Raw genomic sequence first — 21,460 nt, 5'->3', positions numbered from 1 at the left:
TCCTGGCCATCGGGGTTTTTTTAGAATGTAGGTTCCTTGAAGGAGGGGATGGTCTTGATTTTTGTATTTGTGTCCCCAGGCCTCCTACTTTGTCATTCATTCAATCATGTCTACTGAGAAGAGGTAGTCCCATTCATCTTTGACTTTTGCCTTCATTTTTAAGAAGACACTAGGAAGTTAGTTACCTCTTTCCTTAATTTTAAAGTGTGAAAACAAAATATCTGAAGAAAGCAATGCAGGTCCATATTTTTTATCTCAAAGTTTCCCTATTGAAATACATCATTCTGGCTACAATGCAACAATCTTGGATAAAACCTCTTAAGTAAGGAAAAGGAAGTAAGAACTGCACATAGAGAACATTTCTTTCCTTCTGTTAAAGTAGGAAATGATAGGCAAACAGGACAGTAAGAACTAGTTGCCCAGCAACTCAGTAAAAGCAAGAAAGGTTTTACAAGTAACAACCTAATTTCCCAGTCTAGCCTTTAGAATTATTGAGCTACCAACCCAAGAGTCTGGTCATAAAAACAGGAGCAAAAGGCTTCCAACAAAACTCTTATGATTATTATGAAAAGGAACTGAAAGGGAAAATGTGGCTCTGTTGGTCGTTTTATTTTCAGTAGGAGAATCTTTAAAGGGCAAAAAAGAACAAAGGTTTGGCAAATATATACAAGCCTTTCATGGCCCCCTTTAGTCCTTGAAACAAGGGAATGTAAATTTTTTTAAACCCTTACCTTCCATCTTAGTATCAATACTGTTTATTGATTCCAAGGTAGAAGAGTGTGAAAGGTGAGGCAATGAGGGTTAAGTGAACTGCCCAGGGCCACACAGCTAGAAAGTATCTGAGGCCAGACTGAACCCAAGACCTCTTTCTCTTGGCCTGGTGCTCTATCTACTGAGCCACCTAGTTGCCCCCCAGAACATGAACTATTTGGAAAAATAAGCAATTTGTTAAGAAGCAATTTGCAAACTAAAAATAACGATAACTGCAAATGAAAATTTCTTGGAGAATGGACATCACTCATACTTTGGCAAGCTAAGGCTCTCCTTACAAGATCATATGAAATGGAAAACTACATCTGAGTTAGAGATGCTAATGTTCATTAGAACATTCTTTAAAATTTATTTATTTAATTAATTGATTTAGAATATTTTCCCATGGTTACAAGATTCATGTTCTTTCCCTGTCCTCCTCCCTCCTGGAGCCAACGAGCAATTCCACTGGGTTTTATATGTGTCGTTGATCAAGAAAAATGTCCATATTATTAATATTTGCAACCTAGTGATTGTTTAGAGTCTACATGCCCAATCATATATCCCCATTGAACCATGTGATCAAGCAAATGTTTTTCTTCTGTATTTCTAGAAGAAACATTTTTAAATGTTAACATCTTTCAAGTTAATGTGTTGCCTTTACTATAAAAGTGACACTGGATATCAGATACAAACCAGCACAAGCCATGCTTCCTGGAGCAGATCCTAATTGGCACAGTGGAAATGTCACTGGGATTCAAAGTCCCAAAGCCTGAGTTCAAATCCCAGCTCTGTCAACTGAATAGCCAATTGACTGTTTGCTCTTTTTGAGGGTAATAGCAGTTCTTTTCTTTAGCTTATAAATAAACAGCAGAGTAGAATAGAGGGAGTATTAGATGTAGAAGTTCAAAACCTACTTCTGCAGAATTCATGATTCAGGAGGCAGGGCAAGTTAGTCACACTTTTTGAGTTTATATATGTACAAAGTTATACCAAAAACAGAGGGATCTATGTGGACACTGGTAATTCCTGCATGGATGAAACCTAAGATACTTACATGCTAACCTACTTCACAGTGTCATATGGGTCAAATAAGAAAAATGTCTGTGAAGCATTTTGTGATCTGTAGAGCACTCTACAAATATGAGGAGGGGTCAGGTAATGCCACACTGTTGTTCCTGGCCACCCCCTGGCTTTAATCTTGTCTTTCTTCCCTCCAAGCCTAGCACAAACAGCATGGTAGCACTGCCATGGCAGCCCCTTTTCTAAGACATCACTTCCATCATGTTACTCCCCAGCTTGAGAGTCTACAATGCCTCCTGATCACTTATCAGACACCAACTCCTTTATTTCATTCAAAATCATGGTTATTGATGTTCATTTCTCTCTAAATAGTGCTTTTCAAATAAGTTTAGCCACAGAACCCTTTTTAGCTTGAAATATTCTGATGAAACCTCTAAATACTCTCAGAGGATTTTGAGAATATAAAATACCAACAAAGGAACAGAGAGAATTTTCAGAGTAAATTAGAGGTCATTAAGTCTTTTCATACCCCTAAAATGATCACATATAATAGATATTTCTGATACATAATTTCAACTTACTCTATTATGATTAGCAGAAAAATCTTCTCACAGAACCCACACAAGTCTCAGTTCAGCCACTTACAATCTGTGGTGAAAGGCAATTCAATTCACCTCACTAAGCCTCAGTTCCCTCATATATAAAATGGAATAGCACCCGAACTCAAAGGAGCATTGTGAAGGAAGAACTCTGTAAATTTATACAGATATGAATTTATTGTTATTATTTCTTCACATTTTATAAAACAAAATTCTGCAGGTAACAGTTTGGGGAAATACCATGGTGCAGGCCAAAGGTGCTGTTCTAATTTGGAGTCAGAGGCCCTGGGTTTAGTCTCATTCTTGCAATCTGCTAACTATATGACTTAAAGCAAGTCACCTCCTTTAGATCTTAGCTTCCTAATGTGTAAATTAGAAGACAATGTTGTCCTAAAACAGACTGCTTCCTGTACACCAGATCAAAATGTAACTACAAATGTTTGATAAAAATAAAAATACAATAAGTTAATTTGAGATTTTCTCAATTAATATGAGGCCCACTGGATTCCATTTCTATTTTTCTATATTGTAACTCATCCAATGCTAACCTTCCAACTATGTATAATACCAAAATGCTGCTAATGGGGTTTAAGAAAGCCAATGTGAAAAATATCTTTAAACCTATTAATTACACAAAATCTAGGATCCTATTAAGCAGATACCATCAATAAATGAATGCTTATTTACCAAACTAGAAATTATACTAAAAACTATTTTATTGCTAATAAACAAAAGTCTACTAATTTTAAAATAAATTTAAATGATAATCAATAATGATAAAAGATAATTATTTGGCCATGAAGCTACAGATTACTAAGAACTTCTTGCTATGGTATATTAGCTATTATATATGGTCTATTAGCAAAAAAGAAATATTTAAGAGTCTAAGGCAGTGGTTCTGAAAGGGGGGGCGCACTTTCAGTTTTGTTATACATATGCTGAGAACTATATAAAACTTACACTTATGCATATCACAGTAACTTTTAAAAGGTAGTTTTAAAAATGCTGAAAAAATATCCCATGTAACATTGCTCTGCTTTACTCTGTTAATTTGCTTCTTTCCTGAAGCCTTTAAAAATTTTTGTTTTAATTTTCATCTCTTAATTCAGATGGTTTTAGACATAAGTGCATTCTGATTATTTTGATCTATAACATTACCGGATTTCTTTTCTTTCTTTTTTTTTTAAGGCTTTTTAGCTATATGCCTCTATTTTGTCTCTTTATATCTTAAAAAATTGGTTCAACCATAACAAAGTTCACTTGGAATAACAAAGGATCAAGGATATCCAGGGAAATAATGAAAAAAAATACAAAGGAAGGGGGCCTTGAAGTCCCAGATCTCAAACTATATTACAAAGCAGCAGTCATCAAAACAATTTGGTACTGGCTAAGAGACAGAAAGGAGGATCAGTGGAATAGACTGGGGGCAAGTGACCTCAGCAAGACAATATATGATAAACCCAAAGATCCCAGCTTTTGGGTCAAAAATCCACTATTCGATAAAAACTGCTGGGAAAACTGGAAGACAGTGTGGGAGAGATTAGGATTAGATCAACACCTCACACCCTACACCAAGATAAATTCAAAATGTATGACTGACATAAACATAAAGAAGGAAACTATAAGTAAATTAGGTAAACACAGAATAGTATACATGTCAGACCTTTGGGAAGGGAAAGATTTTAAAACCAAGCAAGACTTAGAAAGAGTCACAAAATGTAAAATAAATAATTTCGACTACATCAAATTAAAAAGCTTTTGTACAAAAAAAACCAATATAACTAAAATCAGAAGGAAAGCAACAAATTGGGAAGCAATCTTCATAAAAACCTCTGACAAAGGTTTAATTACTCAAATTTACAAAGAGCTAAATCAATTGTACAAAAAATCAAGCCATTCTCCAATTGATAAATGGGCAAGGGACATGAACAGGCAGTTCTCAGCCAAAGAAATCAAAACTATTAATAAGCACATGAAAAAGTGCTCTACTCTTATAATCAGAGAAATGCAAATCAAAACAACTCTGAGGTATTACCTCACACCTAGCAGATTGGCTAACATGGCAGCTATGGAAAGTAATGAATGCTGGAGGGGATGCGGCAAAGTAAGGACATTAATTCATTGCTGGTGGAGTTGTGAATTGATCCAACCATTCTGGAGGGCAATTTGGAACTATGCCCAAAGGGCTCTAAAAGACTGTCTGCCCTTTGATCCAGCCATAGCACTGCTGGGTTTGTACCCCAAAGAGATAATAAGGAAAAAGACTTGTACAAGAATATTCATAGCTGCGCTCTTTGTGGTGGCCAAAAATTGGAAAATGAGGGGATGCCCTTCAATTGGGGAATGGGAAATTGTGGTATATGTTGGTGATGGAATACTATTGTGCTCAAAGGAATAATAAAGTGGAGGAATTCCATGGAGACTGGAACAACCTCCAGGAAGTGATGCAGAGCGAAAAGAGCAGAACCAGGAAAACATTGTACACAGAGACTGATACATTGTGGTACAATCAAAGGACTCCTCCACTAGGGACAATGCAATGTCTCTGAACAATCTGCAGGGATCTAAAAAACACTATCCACAAGCAGAGGATAAACTGTGGGAGTAAAAACACCAATGAAAAGCAACTGCTTGACTACAGGGGCTGAGAGGAAATGACTGAGGAGGGACTCTAAATGAACACTCTAGTGCAAATACCAACAACATGGAAATGGGTTCAAATCAAGAACACATGTGAAACCCAGTAGAATTGTGCACCAGCTATGGGAGAAGTGGTGGGAGGGGGGCAGGGAGAGGAAAAGATAATGATCATTGTTTCCAATGAATAATGTCTGTAAATAACCAAATAAAATAATGTTTAAAAAGTAAAAAAAAAATTGGTTCAACTAACAAGTATTTACTGAGTATATAATGTACCCAGTGCCTTTTTAAGTGATGAAGGAAAGACAAGAAAAAGATGTATAAGTTCCCTGTCCCTCAAGGAATCAAGAGAAGTGAAGTTAGAACAAATATATAGATAACTGTGGTAGAATCAAATCACTGTCAGGAGAGAAATACAAACAAATGGATACAAGAATTCAGAGAAGAAGATTACTCTCTATTGGGGGGAAGAAGGGAAGAGAGAACTGAAGAAAGTAGAATTTGATATGGCTCTTGAAGAAAAGAAGAGAGACAGAGTACAGGAAAAAGAAGAGAGGCTTTTTTTTTGTAGTACTCTCTCCTTTTCTGCCTTTTTTTTTTTTGGTATCAGGTTTGTAATTTCCCTGGTTTAGGGAATTCAAAGTTCAGATTTTCCTCTCTCAGTATAGGCTGCCATCTACTCTGCCACTTGAGTTTTAGAAGATTGTGAGAGGTTAAGGGATTTGTCTCGGGTCCTAAACAAAGCATGTGGTAAAGGCAGGATGTGAAACTTTCTAATTCCAAAGCTTGCTCAATATCTACTGATGTCTCTTACTATTTATTAGAGTGTAAAAATAACAAATTGTAGAAGTCTTACTTCCTTCAATGACCAACACATGTGCTCATTTTTATCTGACTATGCTGTTATTTCAGAGTAGTAAGGAAGGAAGGACCATTTCAGAAGTAGAAATCTGAATGACAAGCACTATACACACTAATGCATAGGAAAATTAGCATTAAAATTAGCATTAGAAACTGATAAATCACTATTTCCAATGTTGTCTAATGACAGTTGCAATATCTTTTACCTTCCCTTTTCTGATCTTCTTTACCCACCAAAAATTCACACCAGTCTTTTCTCTAGCTTTATGTCTTCAATGCTATAGTTATTTCACAGAATGGCAATAGTCACTATAACACCCCACAACAGGTAGAAGTCAAGTCCACTATGGAATGAATATTAACTGGGAAACATCACAAAGCAAACATCAATTTAAAGTGTTTTATTCTAAAAAGGAATTGTTATAATAAAAAAGCAAATCAATTCAAAGGGAAAACAAAAAAAAACAAGAGATGAAATTATGTGGTCTGTAATACAACCTTAGTTTTTACCTTTTTCATAGTGGAGGGAAATGGCACTAGATTTCATGGTGATCCCTCGAATCTGTTCATCTTCTCGGCTATCCATATATCTTAACTAAAAAACAAACACACACAAACACAATCTGTTTATGCACTCACATACAATATGTGTGCATATTCATCTCTTTACTGATCATTGATTTAAAGAGTAATATGGTGAATGGTGAGTTTCTGTAGCAAAAAACATTTTTAACTATGTAATTTAAATTCAAGTCAGAAATTTTAAAAATTAATGGAACTAACAAAATAGAAATATGCAAACTTTTACCATTACTAAAAGAATAAAAATTTGCACTCACTACTCATGTTCCCAAATGATTTTTTTTATTTCCAAAAATATTTTAATATTCCAATTTTACTCTATCTGATGTGAGCAATTTCACACGTATGAACATTTAGGAATTGGGAGCATAAGAATTTATTTTATTGCTTGATAACACTGTCTTCTTTTCCTCTTTCCATTCCCAGATTTTTAGCAAATAACTAAGAAATAGGTGAATAGATGTCTGTGGAAAAAGCAGAATTATTAGTATTGGTTCCAGTAAAACTGTTTTAAAGAAAAAGTTTCATTTGATTAGAGAAATATTACATCTGGCTTTACAAATGTTTAGTACTACTCAGTGTTGATCAATATCTCTTTTGAATGCAATTCTGCTAGATTCAATAGCAAAGAATAGTGCCTAGAGTGGTTCTATTACCACTACTTAAGACTCCCATAGCCTCTTTTCTTTTGACCACTCTAAAAACTCTTAATAGAGATAATCTCTAGGGCTCAAATCCTTGATCCTCTATCTTTCTTCTCTTATATTTTCTTTCTCAAGAACTGCCCAATTTTCATGCCTTTAACTACCAGTTCTATAATGATATTTTCAAAGCTACATAGAAGGTTCTTGTCATTGTAAGGATAAATTCTAGACTCTTCTGAAAGTAGTGGAATTCAATATTATTCATAATTCTTTACAAATAGTCCTGCAAGGGGAAATTACGTCAATCAGCTCTCATACAGAGAGCCAAATCAGAGGATGGAAAAACACATACTTCCTAGCCATGTAAGTCTGGGCAAGTCATTTAACCCCAAATGCCTAAACCTTACCCCTCTTCTGCCTTGGAACTGATACTTAGTATCAATTCCAATACAGAAGGCAAGGGTTTTACATATAATAATATTATATATATATACACACACACACACATACACAAATATATGTATCCATATATAATCATTCCTATAGCCCAGCAGGTTCAAAGTAAAATCACCAATGGAACAGAGCAACAGAAAGGAAAGTAACAAATATTCAAAACTGAGAACGATGAATCCTCTATTATGGATATTTTCCTGTATCACCAACTTCAATCATATAATGATCAATTGCAACTAGTTTCACTTGAAGGTTTATCACTCCTACTTAAATTTTGCAAAAACTAATTCATCAAATTCTTTCTCAAGCTCACTATTTCTCTTATTGACCCCACTCTTCTGAGTTTCCCAGGGCCCAAATATTTACACCCTTTATTTCTTCCTTTTCCTTTTGGCCTTCAACATTCAGTTACCAAATCATGTCTCCCTAATGACCTATCACAAGGTCCTTAAAAGGCACTCTTGTATTTACTCCTTCCTTTCCATTACTACTGCTACCTAACCTTTATAGTCATTATTTCATGCCCTGAATACTGAAAAATCCAAATAGGTCTCTTTCTCTTCATATGGAATTTGTCTTAAAAGATCAATCAACATTGTTTTCATTCTGTTATTTTCCTGTTCAAAAGCTTTAACTATATCCCATTATACTCAGGATGAAGTTGAAATTCTTCAAACAAGCTTTCAAGGCCCTCCCTCTTTCAATACAGGTTCCATAATACTAACCTAATTTCCCCCAAAAAATTCTGTTCTCAGAAAGATGGTCTTATTGTTCTCCAAAGATATCACATTGAAATCCTCTATTCTTATTACCCATCAATTAATCTCCAACATCCCAACAATACAAGGCCTATTCTTTAAGAACCAATGTAATTTTCAATTAATCATTAAATCATCCCCCTAGGCAACAATTCATTGTGCCATTCATTTTTATATTTAAATCAACCCCCCCCCCCCCAGTAAAATGTAATTGTCTTTTGGGTGTATCAGTCTATCTCTCTAAGTAGACCATAACTTCTTTTGACATGTTTCAAACCTTCAGAATGCTGAGCATATGAAAAATACTCAATAAATACTTGCTGAACTGAGCTGTAGAAACTTGATGAATATGTGTTTATGATAAAAGAATATCTTACCTTCCCAGCTAGGCGACTAGAGATGATTCCATTGCTAGATATAAGGCAGTCTGCAAGCGTGGTTTTCCCTATAAATAAAAATCATTAAATTCAATTTATTCTAAAAAAGGAGTAAAATTGTAATAGATGAGAGTTTCCCTTTAGCTGAGTACTTAGCCACACATAGTTGTTCCTGGAAAGTGAAGCTAGACAGAAATCTAGCACTTAAATTATCTAGAGCCTAGGTAGTAGTAGAGAGAGTGCTGGCATTGGAGACAAAAAGATCTGAGTTTGAATCCTACCTATAAGCTTGTGACCTGGAGTATAAAGTATCAAAGTCTTAGTTTCCTTTACTTGTAAAATGGAGATAATGACAACACTCAATTCACAGGGTTGTAAGAATTAGAGGAGACAATATCTGTAAATTGCTTTGAAAACCTTAAAGTGCTGCTACTGCCACCACCATCTTCATCATCCCCAACACCAATATCTGAAAGCCCAATCAAACAATGGGCCTTTACAAGATCGTGTTAAGGCAGAAGGAACCCTGTGTATATTTTATCAATATTCTACAAATGCAGAAAAGTAACTCATACCAGGTTGACACATTCTCCAAAGGGAAATAATGGAAATAATACTGGTGGCAAATTACAGAAACAGAAAAAAAGAAAACAGGATAATGTTAAAATAACCAGTTATGTTACCATTATGAAATACTGAAAATTTTCTCTGTATAATATAAAAACCAAATCAATTACTTTCTAAGAAACTTCAGGCTCTAGTCCAATGAAGGAAAAAAGAGTAGTTTAGTGGAAAGAATACTGGCTCTGGAGTCAGAGGACCTATTTCAAATTCCCCTCCTGATGCTATTTCTTTTGATGACTCTATGATCTATCTCCCTTTAGTATGTCAACAGCTCTGTTTTTTTATCTTATGAAATTAGTCACAGACCATAGATGGCTTGGGAGATGTCTTCAGGTTGTAAAGCAACAATTCTATGACATGCTAAACCACTTCTATAATAGATCAGAGAGCTTAAACTTGATAAAACTGCCATGCAACAGGTTTTTCTTACATCCTGGAAAATGATGAAATTTATTAGTACATATTAGGACTCTATAAACTAGCATTAGTCACTCCTACTTAGTCATATACTTTTTATTACTCAAAAAATGTAATTCAAACATGATGCTTACCATGGTCCACATGAGCCAATATGCAGATGTTCCTGATGTTACTGGTATTTTTCTGCAGTTGAATCATCTTGTCTAAACTATTGAGCACCATGGTGTCTTTTTCCCCCTGTAGTTAAAAATTAAGTTGCATTATGATATAAATGGAGCTAAAGATCAAGGTTAAAAAATACATTAAAATGTTGATATTTGACAAGTTTGTCAAATACACCTTCAAGTAATCAACACCAAAGCTCATTATTAATTTAATGTAATATTAATGTATTAAATTCTTTAAATGTATTTAATGTAATAGAACACTGCAGCTAGTTAGGGAATACATCTCAGCTGCCAGGACTCTGTGAACTTTAAAATTACTCCACCCTCCTTAGACAGTGCTTCAGGGGAAAATAAAGTTCTAATCTCCTGATTGAACAATGAAGGTACTTAGTTCTCACCTGATAGTGAAGCTAGAACCTTAAGCTAAGTCTATTTTTAGACCTTGATACAAAAATGTTAAGTACGTATAAAGGTTAAATTGATCACAAAAAGGTCAAGTAACTAACAAAAGGTGAACTTAACAAAGAAGTGTTAAGTAATTCAAAAATCTAATCAAAGAAAGTGAGAATTAAAGAACGGGCAGTCCTGGAGAAAAGTGTCTGCTGTGATTGGTAGACATGAAAATTTAGGGGAGGTGACACAAGAGAAAAGATCTCTAAAAAGAGTAGCCTATGTGTTCAGTTCAGGTGTGGAACTCAGCCTGGAGGAGCTCCCTCAGACAGCTTTCTTGAGACAGGCACTTGGTGGTGACTTGGGTAAGACTGACTTCCTTTCCCTTGGGCTCAGGGAGGCCACTTTGGCCAAGGTCTTTAACTCCTGCCTGGCTCAGCCTGAGCCGGAGCAGTTTAAATTAACTCCTTCCTTTTCCCTCTCTCTTCTCCTTAATTCCTTCTCTCTATATTAATTAAAATCATCATAATTTCCAGCTGACTTGGGCATTTTATTATTTGGGATTTTCCCTGGTGACCAATTAATTTAGATTTTTAAGTCACAACTATAAAATTATCCTTTACAATTCCAAAGGCCATAGAAACACAAAGAATTACTGAGATGGGCAACTTCTGGTTAATAGATGAAAGTGATCACAGTATCCCCCCCTCCCCCAAAGAAGCAAGTGAAAAATCTGAGAAGTTATGTTAAATCATTAGAACCAACATTCAAAATTGCCTCAAATATTTTTATCTATTAAAAACTAAACTGACTGCTCTCTAATGACTTGTAAATTCAACCAATGATCTGAACAATGTTGGATTTGTATTCTTGGGCTGAATTCATTCTTTTGATGAGTAATTCTCTATTGAGGAATATTAAGAGCTCTGCAAAATATAGTACCCTCCCCTCCAGGTGCCTTCAGGAAACTGTTAAGTAACAAACACAAGGTAGTGTGCAATTAAGTAGCAAAGAATGGATTAATGGTATGTAAACTTTTAATAGGTATTTATCACACACACTCAATCAGTAAAATGTTTCAGTATACACTCCCAATATATGTATATTGCTTTATTTACATACTACTATACATCATAAAATTGTTAAATGCTTTTTATTCTAAAACTTACATAAAGATTAAACTAAAAAATGGTGAAATAAAAATGAACTATTTGATCCTAGAGTTAGTAGAGAGCCACAGGAGTTTACTGGGTAGGAGAATGGCATGCTCAGACCAGTAATTTAAGAATATCAATGTGGTACAGGGAGAGACTTGAGGCAAGGAGAGAAGTAATGAGGAACTTAATAATTACCATGTGAGTGGAAAGAAGGGCATTGATTAATATGAGATATCCTGTGGAAAAAGAATGAGCAAGACTCAGCAACTGACTAGACATATAGCATCAGGGACAGTGAGGATGATGCTGAGCTTCCAAATTTAGGTGTCTTTAAGAATGCTGGTCCCCTTAACAGAAATTGGAAATTCAGGAAAAGAGTGGGTAGTTGGGAGTAGAGGGAAATACCATAATAAGATCTGAAATGCATACAAGTACCTATCCATTTGTACCAGCTCATCCTTTGAGACTCACTTTGTTTCATCAAAAACATGAGGAGAAATAGAAGCAGCTGAGGTTCTGTCTAGGAGTGTGAAGCCTATCAAAAAGCACCTGTAATATCCATGAGATAATCTGGGGGAGGATGAGGTATGGATGGGTGCATGGGTGGCAAGGGAGAATTTTGCCCTCAACTTGGGTCTATCCAATGCAAGGAGTTTACCACCTTAGTCTAGGAAGAGGCTAGGGCTCATACACCCATAAGAGCCCTCGGAGGAATAAGGCAGTGGAGGTGGGATACTGAAAGATAAAAGGTTAGGTGATAACCTACCAACTGAGATATTATGGGAAGGTTGCTATACAATCTATCTTCCCACCCCAACTTGGTTAAGTACCCTGAGGTCATGCCAAAATGCAGTCCATGGGAAAGGAGCCACTTCAGAGACCACAGGTACAGACAATTAGTGTTCTAAGAGAAATGGAGTAAAAGGACGGGAAGCAGAGAGTGGGGCAAGAAGTACAAATCCTGGAAAAAGGAAAGCTTTTGTTGTACTCTCAAAGATAGAGAAACAATTAGTGTACTCTTGAATACAAAGAAGCATATTCTAGATAAGAAAACAAGCAATCAGCCAAGGTTATTCAATGGATCAATAAACATTTATTAAAAGCCTACTATAAGGGGCAGCTGAGTGGCTCAGTGGATTGAGAGCTAGGCCAAGAGACAGGAGGTCCTAGGTTCAAATCTGTCCTCAGACACTTCCTAGCTGTGTGACCCTGGGCAAGTCACTTGACACCCATTGCCTAGCCCTTACCCCTCTTCTGCCTTAGAACCAAAATAGTATTGACTCTAAGGTGGAAGGTAGGGGTTTAAGAAAAAAAAAAAAGCCTACTATATGCCAGGCATTATGCTAAGTGCTGGGGACCCCCCCCTCAAAAAAAAAAGGCAAATGAGAGTCTATGCCCTCAAGAAACTTAAAATATAATGGAGGAGACAACATGTAAACAAATACATACAAAACAAGCTATATATGGGATAAAAAGGAAATGATTAGCCAAGGGAAGGCATTGGAGTTAATAAGGGTTGTAGAAGGTATCCTATAGTAGCTAGCCATATTGAAATGTTATATTTGAGGGACTTTGGGACCAAAGACCAGTTAGATGGATTGGTATTTCCATGTTGGGAGTAGTGAGAGATAGGAAGGACCAGTGGTAGAAAGTCTTGATTGCCAGATTGTATAAATCAATTGGAAATTGTTAACTACAACATCCACGTTAGACACTTTGCTATAAAATGTATGCCAAAACAGTTCACGTCCAGAATTGAATCAGATAAGGAAGAATTTAAATTTGTGCAGTATTAGATTTAAGATAAAAGTGCAACATAAGTTACAAATAAAAAGTGAACATGAGTTCATAAAAGTTTGGTTCAACTTTCATAAAGCTAAAAATTCAGCCTAAGGGAAAGGGCTAGCTTTTGAAGGAATATTTAATGGCTTGGTCTCTTTTCATACAAATATTAATTTCTTCTTCCCCATTTCCTATATCTGACTCTCATCTCAAAGAATACACTAGATGTTATAAAAAATTTAAGTTCCACTTTTAGACCCTGGCTACACATAAGCTTTAGGTTCTAGGCAAAATTTAGCTTTCACTTTAATTTTATCCAGCTTATTAAGAAAAAGCAGACCTTAAAAGTCTCTCTTCCTTAAACTGGGCATAAAATGGAACTTTAAAAAAATTCTTTGATCTTTTAATAAGGTTTTATTCTCTTTAAAAAGCAGATGGCTATAATATTTTATAATTTCTCAATAGGATAAAAATTTGCTTTTTCCTTTCAGCTCTTCACTTTCTTTTTAAAACCTTTACCTTCTGTCTTCGAAACAACTCTTAAGACAATCAAGAGCTAGGCAAACAGAATTATAATATTTGCCCAGGGTCCCAAAGCTAGGAAGTGTCTAAGGTCAAATCTGAACCAAGTTTGTATGACTCCAGGCCTGGCATGCTATCCATTGTGCTACCTAGTTGTCCTAGGGCCCTTCATTTTTCCTATAGGTCAGAAGTCTCCACAAGGGGAAAAAAAAATTGTTTTATCATTCCTTTAAATAGTAAATTTAGATAAATAGTTTAAATAGTAATAAGCAGAGCAAAAACAGTTTCCCTTACATAGTCTATGAACAGACTGGTCAATCACCATAATTCTTCCTTGAAAGACATTTATTTCTGTACTTTCTACACACACACACACACACACACACACACACACACAAAATCTTACTAAAAATCCAGAAATGCTTTAGTTACATGTATTTGAAAACAATGCCTAGGATTTGGTTTCAGGATTCAGCTGCTGATTTTAAAATTAATCTTTCAGTGTAGCTTTATAGCCTCAAAAAGTAATACAATTTTATTAAAATCAATTAATTTCTTCAAAAGTTAGTAAATGAATGAATGAATGAACAGGTTGCTGCAAATTCAGGGATGGCATGTCAGTCAATTAAATCAGTCTCTTGGAGATGAATCAAGAAGCAACTTTTCATATTTTTTTAGTTTATTTTGTTTTATATATTTATAGTTACTGCCTCAGTATGCATTTCAGTAACAGTCAAAGCCACAAACATAAAGAATTTCATTCTTCTGCATATTATTTATTGCACATAATAATAACTGCTAATATTTATATAAAGCATCTAGTAGCACAGCAAATAGAATGCAGGGCCTGAAGTCAGGAAGACATCTTCTTGAGTTCAAATCTGGTCTCAGATACTTAGTGGCTGTGTGACCCAGAGCAAGTTACTTAACAGTTTGCCTCAGTTCCACCTCTGTAAAATGAGCTAGAGAAGGAAATGGCAAATTATTTAAGTAACTTTGCCAAGAAAATCCCTAATGGGGTTAATGAAAAGTTGGAAACAACTAAAAAATGACAACATATATATATAGCACTTAAGGTCTGCAAAGCACTTTACAAAACATATTTCATTTTATCCTCATACCAGGAAGCAGGTATACTGTTCCCATTTTACAGATGAGGAAACTGAAGGCAAGACTGGTTTGCCCAGACTTGCCCAGAATCACATAGCTGGTGTCTGAGAATGGATATGAATTCAAGTCTTCCTGACTCCAGGTCCATCACTCTATCTACTGTGACACCTAGCTTGCCTCCTTTTAAATGTACAAAGCAGTAGATTTAGAAACTGATTCATCATGACCTAGAGCCATTTATAGGAATCCTTAACATGAGTCATTAAAGACAAGAAAAACATGATTTTAAAATGCACACATATGCAAAACACAAAAATGACTTAAAGCATTTTCAATAACTAAAAAAAAGTATATTCATATTTGTAACTTTTACTTAAAATCTTAATTGGTTCATCTTTCAAGTCACTTAACTTCTATGGGACTAATTTTGTTCATCAATAAAATGAAAGGTTGGACCCAATGAACATGAAAGCCCCTTACAACTCTTTAGTCCAACTTCCTCATTTTACAATGAACAACTGAGGCCCAAAAGTGAAGTAACTTGCCCATGTAACATGCAGTGAGTTAATGGCAGGATGGGGTTATTTAGATATATGGAATATCTGAAAAGTCTTAGTCTTTAAACTTTATTCGCTTAAAACTGCACTACGAATAATGCTTTAATGTGCACTTAGATTTTTGGGACAACCTGTAAAATGCCAACAAAGACTAAAAAGGCAAGCATAAGTTTATGGAGTACGTGGTTGATTTCTTAAGTCAACTATCTGATACTATATTTCCAACTGCTCTGTACCTTCCTCTAAGTCAGTGGTTCCCAACCTTTCTTATGCCGTGACCCCAAACCAAAAAATTATTTTGGTGGCTACTTCAAAACTCTAATTTTGCTACAGTTATGATTCAGAATGTAAATACCTGATATGCATTATGTATTCTCATTGCTACAAATTGAGAGGTTGAGAACTGCTACTCTAAGTCCTTATCACCAAGAAAGAAGTAACCAGGTGTATAGTAGACTCTAATACAGAGAGAAGAGTTAGGGCAAAGTAACAAGTTAGAATTGTAAACTTCTTGAGGACAGGTTTTTTGTTTTTTTGTCTCTGAAGCCTGTGTCTAAAATCATAGTATGACAGATTCAGCAGCAAGGACCATGTTCCTCCCGTTCTTTGTAACAAAAATATGTACAGATGCAGACACCTATGCAGAGATACAAAAAACATATGTATAAATAACTTTCTTTGTATCCCCAAAACTTAGCAGTGACTCATAATTAAACGTTTGTTGATCTAGTGTCCAGATCAAATTCCTCTGTTCAAAATAGTGAAAACGCTTTTTTTTGTGTGGCTGATTCAAAGCTTTCCACAATAAAACCCTATATCTTTCCAGTCTTATCTCATCAATCTCCCCCAATATACAAATATACATTGTAAATACATTCGTAATATATAAACATGTACTCAAATATATGGCTTAATAACTTTTTTCAATATATTTCTTTTGCAATTCTATATATTTTATTTTGTGCACTTAAAAACATAACTTTTGTTAGTGACAACCCCGCACCCTCCCAAAAAAAGTTTAAAGATTCCTGATCTAGAGGACATATTTCAAGTAAGGAAACTGGGAAAAAGGAGGGTTAATGATCTGTCCAAAGTCAGTTAGAGGCAAAGCAAGGTCCCGAGACCCCAAATCCTGCTCCCTTTCCGGGGATCCCTCGGTCCTGAGTGGGCACTAACGCCCGCGCCTGGGCAAAGTTTCCCGCTGGCCCTTTCCCGGAATTGAGGTCGCAGGAACCAAGGTCGCGAAGCCCGCTCTGGTTCAGGCTCCGGTCCCTTTTGGACTGTATTTTTGTTTGGGGGAGTTCAAAGGAGAGTGGCCCGGGGGATGTGAGTGAGGGCCTGGGGAGGGAGTTTAAACCAGCACCAGGCAGAACGCGCAGCGCTGACAGTCACAAAACTTCCCAGGGTTCTCCCGGCCCCAACACCTCGCAAAACCTGGGCGTGCGCGACCTCTGACCCCAGCGAGTGACGCCGGTCGGGGGAAGCCGATCTCTAAGCGCTCTGGAAGGAGAACGTCGAAGGCAGTCACCCTGGAGTGGAGGGGTTCCATTCTCCTGCCCACCTGTCTCCCGGGTCTCCCAACTCACCCACTCAGTCAGTTACAGATGACAAAAAAAAAAGCCAACAAGCTGATATCGGGCCCAGCAGCGCCGGCGACACCACGCGTGCTGAAGAAGACGCGGAGGAGGTGGTTCCAAACCCGGAACTCGAGGATGGGAGAGCTGGAGGGGGGGGCGGGAGGCGGGGTTAAGGGGCGTGGCGAAGAACGCGACCTTTGAGTTGCCCGCCTCCTGTGACGACACCGGAAGCCCTCCCGGTCAGTAGAACGCCGAGGTCGTTACTAGGCAGCCGCATGGTTGCCATGGTTACGGCCGCGGTTCTAGAGTGTTGGAGACTGACTAAGGGAAGGCTTCGGCACTGAAAATGACGCTCCAGTGTCTGTGCCAGATTTGCACTTGCGGGTAAGGGATACTTCGAGCTGCGGTGAGTGCGGGCCCCTCTCTCCCGCCGCCCAGGATCGTCCGACGGCGCCCTCTTCAATCCTCCTTCAGAATCGGCTTCCTCCCGCTCTTCTGCACGCATCCTAAGTGCTGGAACCCTGCCTCTATGCTCCTGCCCTGGCGTATTGCAGCCCCTTCCTGACCCATCCTTCAGCTCCGTGTTCCGCGGTCTCACCCCCCCCCCCACTTCCTTATCTCGTTTTCTTAAACTACCCCTATTCCAAGGTCTCACCCTCTTTTCCAGGATTTCACTCCTTTTTCCTGACCCCACTACCTTCAGCAGTCCTGTTTTAGGCAGTGATGAGACTTTTTCCTGGTTCTATATCCTTCAGCCTCCCCTCTTTCCTTTATTCCAAGGACTCCGTTCCTTTTCCCACTGCCTTTAGGTTTCTTTTCTAAAAGACTCCATGCACTTCATGAGCCCTGTAAGCTTTAAATTCACCCTCTTCCTCTCAGGGGTCAGGAAGAGGGCAGAGCCCTGCTTCTTAACCCTGGAACCTTCTGCTGTACTGTTCCAGGGAGTCAGCCCCCTTCCTGAGCCACACATTCTTCTGCTCTCCTTTTCCAGAGAGCCAGCCCCCCTACTAAACCCCATACCCTTCAGCTTTTTCCTAGTTCAGAAACCAGCCTCCTTCCTGAGCCCACATCTCGAAGCCCCGCCTTCTTCCCACTATTCTGGGAACTCAGCCTCTTTTCTGATCCCTTTCAATTCTCCTATGCCAGGAAACTAGCTCCCTTTCTGAGCCTCACATCCTTCATCTGAACTATTCCATAAAACCAACACCCTTTCTGAGCCCAAACCCTTAAACTTCCCCTCTTCCAGAGATTGAACCTTTTTCTGGCCTCCCCTTCCTGAAGCTTTCCAGGTCCAGAGACTCCTTACCTTTCTGATTCCCCTAAGTTTAAACTCTCCTGATCTAGGATTAGCTCCCCTCCTGAACCCCACAGACTTTGGCTCTCCTACTCCAAGTACCCAGACCTCATTAGGAGTCCCATACCTTTTGGATTTCTTATTCCAGGGATTTAGCCCCTTTTCTTAACCCCATCACCTTTATATCTCCTATTCCAGGGTTGACCTAGACTCCTTTGCTGAAGCTTGTTGGGGTCAGGTTTTAAGTTTTCAGCCCATTTTCCTCTCCCTTGGTTTCCATAGCTTTCAGTTTGCCTATACCAACAGTCCAGACTTCTCTCACTGGGCCCCATACTCTTTATGTTCCAGAAACTTTGTTTTTCAAACTGCCCCCTCCTTCTGAACTCATACCTGTCAATTATCATGTTCCAGAAACTGTTCTCTTAACCCTTTCTGAGTTACTGTATCCTTGTGGCCTTCAGTTTTCTTATTCTTGGGAGACAGTGTCTACTTCCTGACTCCCATATACTTAAGCTCTCCTGTTCCAAAGCTCTACTTTCCAGAATCCTCACACCTTGTAGATTTCCTGTTCCACAGATCCAGCCCTACTTTCCCCAACACACACACACACACACACACACACACACACACACACACACACACACACACACACTCTTTAAGGGATTTGACCCTTTTCTGATCATCCTCACCCTTCAGATTTTTCCATAGATCCAACTGCCTTCTCTCCCTCTAGTACAATTTTAACTCTGAGATTATTTTCACATATTACATTCTTATTAAATTTAATTTCCCAAGGGTCTACACACATCAGATCTCTTATGGATCAAGACCTCTTACCCATTTTCTGTATTTTTCAGTAGTTTTTAGTTCCATGGAGCCAGAGCCTCTGCCCCTTTCTAAACCATTTACATCTTCAAGTATTCCTATTCCATTAAAGCCTAAAGTCTGCAATCTTAGTTTATAAATTTCCAAACATATACCTACTCGCCTCTTTAGGGACACTGTTGAAATTTGAGATAGTTTTTTTTTTATTTTCTTTGCTCGCTGAAAACTTTGCCAGGAACTATCTTGACTGAATGTTCACTTTCTCCCTTTTCTGTAGCCCAATAATATTTAGATAATCTAGGAAAGGTAATCTCTCTTTCCTGGGTTCATATAAGAATGGTATTTTTTGTTAATACTCAAATGCATAGATTGGGCTACATCTGTTGTCTCTCTGGAATTATCTTTTCAAGGTTTGTTTTTTATTTTTTAATTTCCCCCCAGTTTATGGAAATATCAAGGTGGCACCTAACAACCTCCTATACCAAACAAACACAGTCTCCTAGTTGCTTTCTCCCCACTATTTACTTAGGACTTTAATCAGTATGTGCTAAATAAATATTACAAACAGCTATTTAGTTTATTGTTTCTACTCCCAAGTAATGACTACCTCCAAATGGAAAACATCTAAATTTCAGGAGGTTTTTTCACATGCTTGGCTCTCACCAAAAAGTTAAAAATAGTAGGGGATCAAAGATTAGACTTCACCAATCAAGGTTATCAAGTATTCTCCTGGAAATTGTTATATTTCATTTTTTTTTAATGTAATAAATACTCAGCCTTTTCTCACCTTTTTTGTATGTATTTGTACATTTATCTTCCTCAAAAGTTTTTTCTTTACTGTTCTGTGTGTTTCCAACTATTCACAAGTATTAAATATGGAATCACAAAGAATGTTTATATGAGGATGGAATAAGAAATTTGATTTCCTCAAAAGTCTTATTGCAAAGAATAAAATAATGCACCTGGATACTTGTGAATTTTTAAGTAACCTTTTATCATTAATTAAGTGCTTGAAATAATAGAATTCAATTCTTTAGCTCAGGAATTGGTAAGTATATGCTTTACTAACTACCTCCCAATTATAGGAAGCACTGATAGTGAATGTCTTGAGCTGTTCAATTCTGCTGGCCACCTTTCTGGCTCCTCTTACACAAACTAAATTCAAATGCTAGTCCTTTCTCGTTAAAAGGCAACAAACCATCACAAGAGGGCACCTGAAAGTTACCAAAGCCTGAATACAGATAATCTGTCACACCTCCATTGGAGTCTTCTAATGTCTCATCCTGGTATAGAGGTAATCTGTATTCTCACAAGCTGTGCCAGAAGATCACATAAGCAGATCTCATTAGATTCAGTTGCAGACCAGGTCTGTTTTGAGTACCAATATATCTGAGTTTGCAAAGATCAAAGGGCTATCAAATAATTTTTGGGTATTTTTGGCCACATCACTTCATGAAGACCAACTACTAAATCAAAAAGGATTGCTTCTATGTTGGTAAAGTGATGTCACACTGATGAAAGCATGTATTCTTGAACTGCTGAAGTAAATATTCAGCAGATATACCAAAATATAAGCAAAATATTGCAAAAGAGCTGTACATTTTCACTTTAATTGACCACATGAATATCTGATCATTCTTATAGAGTTCTCAGAGATATTAAACTTATACCTTAATATTGTAATAATCTCAATAAAGGCAAACTATATTTAAAATTTCCATAAGACTAGTAGTGTATATAGCATCAGTGAGCTAATTACTAAGTGAATGTTAAGATTTAAGATATGAGGGGAGAAAAATGCCAAATGATTCATAATGGAGAGGAAATCTCAGTTCCATCAATTACAATCCATTAAAGTCATGGTCACTGTTGATATTAAAAAATTTAAATTATAGAAGGGACTACTTTTCAGAGCCTTGACTAGCAGACAAGAAACCATAGCTTTGTTCCCAGGGTGCTGCTATCACAGCATGTTCTTCTCAAAATAGTGCACTGACCTCTGTCCCTGTTCCTTTCAGAACTATCCCAAGAGTCCCACACCTTTCCTGTAGTCCACCTTTTCCCACTGTCAGGTTCTATATCTGCCACCTCCCTCTATCCACTGTTGGATAGTAACAATTGATTAAGAAGCAAGCAATTAAGAACAGAATGTTCTCTGGATCCAGGATGACCAGAAGCAGCTGTCTTCAGCAGATGAAACTATATTCTTAGGAACTGAAAAAAACTGGCAGATATGATTCTCCATCTACTCACAGTGGCTGGGTAGCAGGAAAGATACTGTAGACCTAGAGAAGGGCAACTGTCCCTTTTTTTAAAAAGGAAAGAAAAACATGAAAAACAATCCTTTG

At 37.3% G+C, this 21,460-nt stretch overlaps 2 protein-coding genes across 11 annotated transcripts in view; one reads left to right on the top strand and one right to left on the bottom strand.

The window, feature by feature from the left end:
• The window catches only part of EFL1 (elongation factor like GTPase 1), a 278,731-nt gene extending 261,596 nt beyond the window's left edge, over nt 1-17,135 (bottom strand). For both annotated transcript variants that reach the window (XR_460442.3, XM_001362562.4), the window contains exons 1-4: nt 17,003-17,135; nt 9,863-9,968; nt 8,688-8,755; nt 6,384-6,468 (exon numbers count right to left, since the gene is read on the bottom strand). Coding sequence is in view for 1 of the 2 variants with exons in the window: in XM_001362562.4 (XP_001362599.1) it covers nt 6,384-6,468; nt 8,688-8,755; nt 9,863-9,953 (244 nt within the window). In the remaining variant the exon portion in view is untranslated. The remainder of the gene's footprint in view (nt 1-6,383; nt 6,469-8,687; nt 8,756-9,862; nt 9,969-17,002) is intronic.
• Nucleotides 1-21,460, top strand: part of SAXO2 (stabilizer of axonemal microtubules 2) — a 123,958-nt gene that overhangs the window by 66,424 nt on the left and 36,074 nt on the right. Inside the window, exon 1 of one of the 9 annotated variants that reach the window (XM_007479262.3) lies at nt 17,199-17,377. The exons of 7 other annotated variants lie outside the window; for them this stretch is intronic. In XM_007479262.3, the coding sequence (XP_007479324.1) occupies nt 17,340-17,377 (38 nt within the window). In that variant the 5' untranslated portion in view covers nt 17,199-17,339. Of the gene's footprint in view, nt 1-17,198; nt 20,407-21,460 lie in introns of those variants that run through there. One more of the 9 variants, XM_056805926.1, reaches the window with a different exon arrangement.

Source organism: Monodelphis domestica, chromosome 1 (genome assembly GCF_027887165.1).
Source record: "Monodelphis domestica isolate mMonDom1 chromosome 1, mMonDom1.pri, whole genome shotgun sequence".
Classification (NCBI taxonomy): domain Eukaryota; kingdom Metazoa; phylum Chordata; class Mammalia; order Didelphimorphia; family Didelphidae; genus Monodelphis; species Monodelphis domestica.
This window is presented reverse-complemented; position numbering and strand designations above follow the sequence as displayed.